This window comes from Octopus bimaculoides, chromosome 4 (assembly GCF_001194135.2).
Source record: "Octopus bimaculoides isolate UCB-OBI-ISO-001 chromosome 4, ASM119413v2, whole genome shotgun sequence".
Classification (NCBI taxonomy): Eukaryota; Metazoa; Mollusca; class Cephalopoda; order Octopoda; family Octopodidae; genus Octopus; species Octopus bimaculoides.
The window spans coordinates 140,776,074-140,786,325 of record NC_068984.1 but is presented as its reverse complement, the minus strand read 5'-3'; the positions used below and the strand labels follow the sequence as shown (position 1 = coordinate 140,786,325).

Sequence of the window (10,252 nt, the reverse complement as noted above, 5' to 3'; positions counted from 1 at the left end):
CACCAGTGTTACTTGGTATCATTGTTTTGAATATTTTTACAATTAGTTAGTCACCATCACTGACTGTGTGGTAAGTAGCTTGCTTACGAACCACATGGTTCCGGGTTCAGTCCCACTGCGTGACACCTTGGGCAAGTGTCTTCTACTATAGCCTCGGGCCGACCAAAAAGTTGTGAGTGGATTTGGTAGATGGAAACTGAAAGAAGCCTGTCGTATATATGTATATGTTTGTGTGTCTGTGTTTGTCCCCACCCAACCGATGCTGGTAAGTTTCCACCCCTATAATTTAGCGGTTCAGCAAAAGAGACCAATAGAATAAGTACAAGGCTTACAAAGAATAAGTCCTGGGATTGATTTGCTTGACTAAAGGCGGTGCTCCAGCATGGCTGCAGTCAAATGATTGACACAAATAAAAGAGTGACAAAGTAATAAATTGGTTCCACTTCTAAAATACACCAAATATTTTGGATAATTTTTGCCGCCTGACTGACTCCCGTGCCGGTGGCACATAAAAAGCACTATCCGAATGTGACTGATGCTAGTACCACCTTGACTGGCCCCTATGCCAGCGGCACATAAAAAGCACCCACTACACTCTCGGAGTGGTTGGCATTAGGAAGGGTATCCAGTTGTAGAAACATTGCCAGATCAGATTGGGGCCTAGTGTGACCTGGCTTGCCAATCCCCATTCAAACCGTCCCACCCATGTCAGCCTGGATAACGGACTTTAAACAATGATGATGATGATGATGATGAACTCTTAAAAATATTTTGTCGTAAAAATATGATTTTTAAAAAAAATATCAAATGGCTCTAGGGGTTCATCGAAATAAAACAGGAACCATTGGGGTGCACAGGCAAAAAATGATTGAGAACCACTAACATAGAGACTCCTTCATGAAGTGTTCTTCTTGTTGCTGCTGCTGTTTAACCCTAGGTCTAATCAAGCAGATCTATGGCAAGAGACATTCCAGCTTTGGCCATCCCATCTTTTTAGATATAGGTGTATCTGCACCTATATATAATGCACACATTATGAAATGTGTGATTTTTAGATTTGGCTGCTCTTTCTAGCAACCATTTTGGCTCGTTATGTTGCTGTTATTGTTGTTGTTGTTGTTGTTAGAGAAGGTGTTGTTGTTATTGTTGCTGTTCCTGGGTGTTTTTGTTGTTGTTATTGTTATTAAAGTAGATGTTGCTTTTAGTTACTGTAAGAATTCTTGAAATTTCTTTTAACCATCAAATGAACTTTTCCTGACAACACTGCTGTCATCATCACCACTATCACCATCATCACCACAACCACCATCCACACCACCACCACCACCACTGCTGTTGTTGCTGCTGCTGCTACTACTACTACTACTACTACTACTACTACTACTACTACTACTACCACCACCACCACCACCACTACTACTACTACTACTACTACTACTACCACCACCACCACCACCACTACTACTACTACTACTAGTCATTGAGAGAGCCTTAGTAAGGTCATTCTACCTGCTAGAAACTACAGTTAAATCTCCTCCTTCAACTCACGCTCTGCCATCATGGAGCAGTTGTAGAATATTAAGATGGGATGGCTCCAGTTGGGACACCTTTGATCATATAGATAAGTCATCTTCTACATCAAGAACGACCTGGGGCTAAACTACACCACCACCAACAACAACAACAACAACACTGCCACACAGCCAACCATTGTCCACTTGTCACCAGTTTCTTCCCTTTTTCTCTCCTCCTCCTCCTCCTCCAGTTCAGGTCTATTGTTCAATGACTGACCTCAATCTTAAGCAATGGCATCTCTCACCACCACTCTGTACACCACCACTTCCACCACCACCACCACAATCAGAATCGCCTCCACCACCACCAATACCACCTCCACTGACATACCAACCATATCATAACAATATAGAGATTGTTTCATTAACACAGTGAGTGATGTGACACATTCCCCCCATACACACACACACACACCTCCACTCCAAGATGGCTTAAGGTGTTTTTGTCTTTACTCTTCATTTTCAGCAGGGAAGGACATGGGTGGAACGATGGAATTAGCTGGGATGGTCATGCTTTTTTGCCATGCACCACTAGAAATATTTGTCAAATCTCCCTTAACCATTTAGCATTCAGATTTCTTTGTCAAATATAATTCTTTTTTATTCACATTGTTTTAACCCTTTTGTTACCATATTTCTGTTGAGATGCTCTGTGTTTCTTTCAATTAATTTTAAATATAACAAAGAATTTAGTAAAATAACTTATTTATCATTCAGCTAGTGTTAGGAACATAAATTATGACTAAGGTTTGGTGGAAGATTTTAATTCAAAACTTATAAAAACAAGATATTTGTACTCAAAGCCAGAGCTGGTTCTAGCTGGATTGGTAACGGAAGGGTTAAATTATAGTATAGATTGTTTGCCAACATAACATGGCAGTCCTGGTTTAGGATGAATGTTGCAGTAATTTAGCCCCAGGAGACATCTTCTCTGGCTGGCTATACGACACAGGGTTAAATTAATCAAACATCTTGTAGCTTTAAGATTTCAGTGATATGTTTGTGTATTTTTGGAATGACATTGTAGGGAAGGTGTGAGAGGCTGGATCTGGCTAGTTTGAACATAAAACAGGTAGAATATTTGGACCAGGTATGGTTGGTTTAAATGCTAAAGGGTTAAAAAATACCCCACTGTATCAAGTAATGAAACAGCACATTGGATCAAGGTTTCCCATCTTTGAAATACCATCCCTCTCCCCCACCTCTCTCTCTCTCTCTGCTCTGCTCTGCTCTAGTTCGATGGTGCTGGGGACATCCCAGAGTAGTTGTCCCAAAGGTGTCATCGTGTAGAGAGCCAACCAGGTCCACCAGTGCCCACCATCACAAGTGGTCCTGTACCAGCCCTTTTGCATCCTCCAAGGTGACATCAAGTCTCTGAAGATCTTCCTTAATCACATCTACCCATCTGGTGTAGGGTCTGACATGGGGTCTCTGTCAGCTTGAAGCTGCTGCATCAGACAAGAGTAAGGCCTTGGTAGGATGATCTGACAGAAGGCAGAGGACGTGTTCATGCCAACACTTGTAATGGAGGGCTATTAATCTTTTTATTTCTCTTTTTAAAAATTCAAACTCATAAGAGATTAAAACAATTCAAAAAACTTCTTTGAAAAGTTTGGCTGTGCTAAATTCTTCAGATGCCTCGGATTAGGTTTAAGAAATCTCACCTTGTTTAGAACAGACATTTCAAGAATTCCCTGTTAAGAGGTTATTCTCTCCCTTAGCATGTCTTTACAATCCAAAGGTGCCAGTATTTGGAATATAAAGGGTAATGACCTCTTTCGATCATGAATGACCATAGGATTGCACCTAGAAAGTGCCCGTCCAAGGCACAAGTCTGGGCAATGTTGTTTATGAAAGACCAGCAGTTGCCCATACATACCAGCTTCCACTTGTCATTCCACCATAATTATCCAAAGGAGAAGTAAAAGCTGATACAACTTGGCACCTGTGACATCACAACTCATTTCTACAGCTGAATGAACTGGAGCAACGTGAAATAACGTGTCTTGTTCAAGAGCAGAACACGCAGCCCAGTCCAGGAATCGAACGTCCAACACTCTAACCATTGAGCCATGCACCTTCACATTTGGAATACACTGTGCATTTATAATAAACATGAAAATGACTCAAAAATTCGTTTACATGTAATTACTGCATTTATCAGTATTTCTTGTGGAACCCTTAGCAAACTCTCATGGAACTGTAGAGTTCCTGGAAACCATGGATGGGAAATATTGGTATATATTTCAAAATGTAAAATAAATTATTTGATTCTTTTGTACATACAGAAAATACACATATTAAAAATATTATTATGAAACAAGGTTCTAATGGGAAGAGTGCTTGAAAAAAAAGACATGCATTTTTCAATATAGCAAAATAACAGCTAAATCCTTATTTGAAATAGAAAATTTTTATAAAAAGCATCTTCAATATATTTGTAGCCCCTGCCCTAAACATTACACTTAATCCCGAGCCTAACCTATAACCCCCAAATCTAAACTCTAGCCCTGAAGTCCAGCCTTAAATCTAACTCTAAATTCTGAACCCGGAACCTTACTTTTAAACCAGAACCCTAAATGATACACATAAGCCCTAACCCTAAACCTTAAATTTAACCCTAAAATTAATCCCAACACACTAAGCTTAAACCCTAAAGTAAAACTCTAATCCTAAACCTTAACTCAAAACTTGAACTTTGACCACTAAGACCTTAACCCTAAACTCAAACCTACACCCTAAGCCTTAATCCAAAATCTAAACCCTAATCCTATATTCTAACTCAGTAACTCTAAACGCTAATCCTAACTGTAAACTGCCTATGTGCTCTGTCGTTACAGAGCATGTATGTCTATATGTGTGTATTTGTGCTATGTGTGTGTGTGTGTGTGTGTGTGCGTGTGCGTAGATGCAGATAACTATTTTGAAAATAAAGGTACCTGTCATGCATTGGTGTCAAGTTAAGTTGCCTCCCCTTGCACCTTGGATCAATAAACTCAAACTCCAAGACGTTCAACTCGTGACCATCCCGTCATTTCTTTTGTTTCCAGACATGGTGTTTCTAGAACCACATCATCGATTATGTCTTTTCTTTCTTAAGTCAGTAGGATGTGATTTAAGGAGACTTAGCTGCTATTTCTCGCATGTCAAGGGACAACTTGAAGGTTCCTTCTACTTTGTTGTTGTTAATACCAGGTCAGCATTATTTGAGTAAAATTATGATCAAAAGCATTCCGCCTGTGACCACCCCGTTTGTTTTTAGACGTGTGCCAGACAATGCTCTTCTGTTTTCAATCAATTTAATGTGATTTGAAGGAGATTTAGTTGCTATTTCTAACAGTTCTGGTGATAAGTGTTTAAAGGTGATGGTCATTTAGGTAAAAAAAAAAAAAAAAAATTGGTACTCCGTCGCTTACGACGACGAGGGTTCCAGTTGCTCGGAACAGCCTGCTCGTGAAATTAATGTGCAAGTGGCTGAGCACTCCGCAGACACGCATACTCTTAACGTAGTTCTCTTTGAGATTCGAGGTGACAGACCCGAAAACGGAGTGCAAGAGGTGCAAGTGCACCCCCTAGAATTTTTGTGGAGTGCAAACTCAAAAATTTGCACCCCTAATTACTTTACTCAGGTTTGCAAAAAGAAGCTCCAAGTTAGGTTTCTTCTCAAAGAACAAAAACAAATTAAACGGACCTAGGTTTGCACCCCCTTAACAAATTTCGTTCCCGAGCCAGTGGGTGACACAGAATGTAACAAGGCTGGTCAATTGAATTACAGGTACAACTCATTTTAGCCAGCCGAGTGGACTGGAGCAACGTGAAATAAAATGCTTGCACCGCCAGGAATTGAACTCACGACTTTATGATCGTGAACCCTAACTATTAAGTCACGCGCCTGGGGTGGCCAAAGGAAGACTTACTTACTGGTGGTCATTCGTTTTACCTGACAAACATTGACGTACGGATCGGCCGTGAACAAGCATATCTATAATCAAAACCATTCCATTCATGACTATCCTATCTTATAATCTGACATACGACGTTAACAAATACATTATACGATGTATTCTTCCATTTCAAGACAGCTAACATGAGATTTGGCTGCTATTTCTAGCATGTCGAGCGACCGCATAAAGTATTCCCCAGTGCATCGACACGGATCTACACGTTGTTTAACCCTCGGTCAGCCTTGACTGAGAAGATCTGTGATAAAGAAAAAAAACTCCAGCCGTGACTATCCCGACTTTTTAGGACTATTTAGGATTACATTATCGATATGTTATGTCTAAGATTTGAGGGACACAGAGGCTTCCTCGTTGGATCGTGAAGAAAAGATGTACACAATACTGGTGGTTAAAGGAATCTATCCTTGATCGTCACTCAAGGCACAGTGTGTAGTTGTACCCGCTTTTACCCCCAACTTTTTTTTACCTGACTTTATCTCTCCCTCAATATCTACCTGTGTTTGTTGGACTCTCTCTTTCTCAGTCTATCTTCTTATTTATCAATCTCTACTTATTATTCCTCCTCTACCTTTCTTATATTGTTCTTATTCTCGCTCCACCCCGCTTACGTACATATACACCTTACACACAGACTCTCTCTCTCTATCTCTCTCTTTCTCCACGTGTCACCACTCTGCCCACCACCACCATCTCCGACCACTCAGGTTACCTGTAAGTCTCCACCTCCCTCTCATCCTCTTTATTCCGTCCCCTACCCAACCGGAACGACATACCTGGGTACTGTTTACAGTAATCTCATTCGTTCTTTCACCTGGAGATGTCTACACAATCAATGCCGTCCAGTTAAAAGAAACTGGTCTGGGACGGGTATTTACCCTAATCTAGCAGACTGGAGTTTGTCAGAAACCAACTTACAACACAAACAAACTGCCAAGATTTTAATTCTTCGCACTACTCTTTCTCCCTCTTCACATATTTAAAGTACGATAGATATACATACATATGTGCGTATATACATACATGTGTGTATATATAAGTTATTTATTTCCTCCCTGTGGGGTGTCAAACAAAAGTTAGTTTAAAAAAGAAATGTCCCATGAACAGAGAAACACCAAAAAAACGTGTTTATATTTTGAAGTGCTTTCAAAGAACAAAAACCAAAAGTGATATTGTACCCACCCCCATATTAGACCAAACTAATGTATTTCTGCCGTACACAACCGCTCGTAATAAATAAATAATTAATATTCATGAATGCATATTTAAGAAAATGAAAACAAATTAGCAAAATATTTGCTTTGTTTATTTCGTCATTACCAAAAAATATCAAGAAAGAAAACAAAAAGTTGAAAGCAAAAACAAGTTCTGAAAGGCAAAATCAAAAACATTTTCCAGTATATTTAATAATAATAATTATCTTTTTGATATACAACTTAAAAGTACTTTAAGATGTTAACACTCTCCTGGATGTATATTACTTAAATATATATATATTTACACTTTTGTGTGTATACTACATTTGCAAAATGCCAATTTGGAAATCTTTATCGTTGAAATCTCCATCGGAGGTATGTAATATTCTTTCTATTTTTCCTTTACTAATCTCCTTTTTTTCGTTCCCGGCCCCTTTCTTTTTATCTTATTCCAGTATGGCGATGATGGACCTTCTCGTACAACTTGCTGCTAGCAAGAGGTTGAACCCGTCGGCTTATGTGCTAGTAGCGATATCTGAACGTGACCGCGAACCCATCGATTACAAAGCTAACCAGCCGATCGGTTTGGTGGAGAGTCACAGGGTGAAGTTGTTACCCAAGGAACAGAGTAAGACTCCACCTTACGCGGTAGGTACAGGCAACGACAATAAGATGGACAAACCTCTTCCGTTCGAGGTAAAGTGATAAATTCTTTCAGTTCTTTTATTGCCCTTCTATGACGATAATCTTGTTGAAACAATCTTAATACACAATGTTTTGAGTTATCACAGATAACATCTTATTTTGCTTACCACAGTGGTTTTTCAACCGGGGTCTGTATGATCCTGTGGAGGGGACCGCATGATACTGTTGTTAAAGTTTACGTGCAATAAATTGGTTATGCTTGTATAATACATAAAATATATTTAACAATATTGTTTACACAATTCCTTATATTTAATTACAAAAAGGCATCGAATGTTTATTAGGGTCCTCAAAAGTAAAACAAGGAATTAAAGGGGTCCAAAGGCGAAAATTTGTTGAGTACTACTGGCTAAACTTAAATCCATATCTACCTGTTAGCTAGCCTGTCCGCGTATTTTGAATCTTCTAATCTACCATTGTCCCTCCTCCGTTCTACATTAAAATGAGGTGGGTGTGTAAAATCCCTTCCGTAGGATTTCCTCTCACTCTCTCTCTCTCTCACTCTCACACTCACTCTCACACTCCCTCTCACTTTCTCTCTCTCTCTCCTTATATCCCCTTCTCTCTTGGGTATACAGGTATACAGAAGATCTACGGTTGTTTAATATAACTCTTTTATTTGTTTCGGTCATTTGACTGCGGCCATGCTGGAGCACCGCCTTTAGTCGAGCAAATCGACCCCAGGACTTATTCTTTGTAAGCCTAGTACTTATTCTATCAGTCTCTTTGGCCGAACCGCTAAGTTACGGGGACGTAAACACACCAGCATCGGTTGTCAAGTGATGGTGGGGGGACAAACACAGACACACAATCATATGCACACACACACACACACACATATATATATATATATATATATATATATATATATATATACGATGGGCTTCTTTCAGTTTCCGTCTACCGAATCCACTCACAAGGCTTTGCTCGGCCAGTGGCTATAGTAGAAGACACTTGCCCAAGGTGTCAAGCAGTGGGACTAAACCCGGAACCATGTGGAGCAATTCATAAGTCGACGGAGGGATCTGCAGGGGATGCCTAGTTCATTAGAAACCCTTCTTTTTTTATTTCTGTGGATTCTGAGTGGATGCTCATATCAAGCAGCTGTATACCTAATATTGCCCTCCCCTGTCTATAATAATGGGTTGGACCAAAGGAGTTTCATGTCCTTCAGGAACTAGTTATGGGGAAGGCTACATGATTCAACCATCTTAAAACTTACAACCATCACTCGCAAAAGCAGGGATGATATACTTGCATGTATTTGTGTTTGCTAATTGTTGTCAGTGCCCTTGAAGGGACACAAGCATGCTCCCTCAACTCTCCCACATATGATCCTGCAGAATATCTGTGATTGTCACAGGGAGAGAGAGTAACACTAGTATACTAGGTCACTGCTCATTTGCAGCTGAAGACTGAAAGCATTGTGAAATGAAACGCCTTGCTCGGGCACCACCTGTCCACCAGTCCAGGAATAAAATCTATGCACCCTCTGAACTATTGTCTCCAGGTTGCACACCAGTGCTGGATTAAACAAAATAAGCTTATGCTTAGGGTTTAAAGGGAAGTGGAAGCACATCAGAAATGATAAATGGTTTACGGCACAAGAGTTACTCTAAAATTGCTAAAATAATATCAAAGTAGTTTTATATGATCAGAAATATAATTTCAAAGTGTTCGTGGTATCATGGTGAGGATCTGATCAAATCTTTGCAATTAAAACAAGTAGGAGAAAACTTTTCAAATATAAATAAAGTAGAAATATACAAAAATAAAAATTATTTTCCCTTCTTAGTTTTGTGTTATTTTGAAAAATAAAAATTTATTTTATGGTTTTGTTTATATTTTGAATTGCATATATATCTCTTAATTGGGGGTCAATTCATTTGACTAAAGGCACTGCCTTTAGTCAAATGAATTGACCCCCAATGCTTTATTTTTATCTAAGCCTGGTACTTATTCTATCAGTCTCTTGTGCCAAACCACTAAGTTATGGGGATGTAACACACCAATACCAGTTGTCAAGTAGTGGAGGTGAACACACACACATATATATGACAGGTTTTTTTCAATTTCTGTCTACCAAATCCACTCACTCAAAGCTTTGGTGAGCCCAAGGCTCTAATAGATGACACTTGTCCAAAGTAACATGCAGGGGAACTGAACCCAGAACCATGTGGGTGGGAAGCAAGCTTCTTACCACACAGCCATGCCTTTGCTATTCTACTTTTTTCCTCCTTTTTCTTTTATTTACCTTTTTTTTTTTAGTACTAAACAGAAAAAGTGCTCAATGCAGTCAAATATGTGGATACACACCTATTGATTATATGCATGCAAATTGTGTATGTATATATATTTGCATATATGTTCATGTAAATAGGGCATAATATATATGTTTCTATGTATGTATATTTGATATTTTCAAAAGCTTCAAGCTGCCACATTTATAATTTGATTTTTTTCCCTTCCATTGGAGATTTCTGCGGGACAACCTGTTGAAAGCCACCGACCAGATTTGTGGGTGGTGTAAGGTCACCTCCCAACCCAGAGTAACGTGGTGGTGGAACAAGGAGGTAGACAGGGCTATTAGACAAAAGAAACAAGCTTGGAAGGACTGGAAGAACGGTGGTAGCAGGGAATTGTACCAATGTGCCAGAAGGGAGGCTAGGCGACAGGTTTATTTAGCCAGAGGGGAAGCAGATAAGGAAAGATTTGCCAATGTTCTGCGCCGTGAGGACCAAAGACTCGAGGTATTTCGTGTTGCAAGACGGTGTAGGAGAGAGAATAGTGATGTTGTAGGAGAGAAATGTGTTCGCAT

The 10,252-nt window shown here is 39.6% G+C and overlaps 1 protein-coding gene across 9 annotated transcripts in view; it reads left to right on the top strand.

The window, feature by feature from the left end:
• The window catches only part of LOC106877933 (uncharacterized), a 229,994-nt gene that overhangs the window by 122,921 nt on the left and 96,821 nt on the right, over positions 1-10,252 (top strand). For all 9 annotated transcript variants that reach the window (XM_052967535.1, XM_052967536.1, XM_052967537.1 and 6 more), the window contains exon 3: positions 7,185-7,425. In XM_052967535.1, coding sequence (XP_052823495.1) covers positions 7,185-7,425 — 241 coding nt within the window. The remainder of the gene's footprint in view (positions 1-7,184; positions 7,426-10,252) is intronic.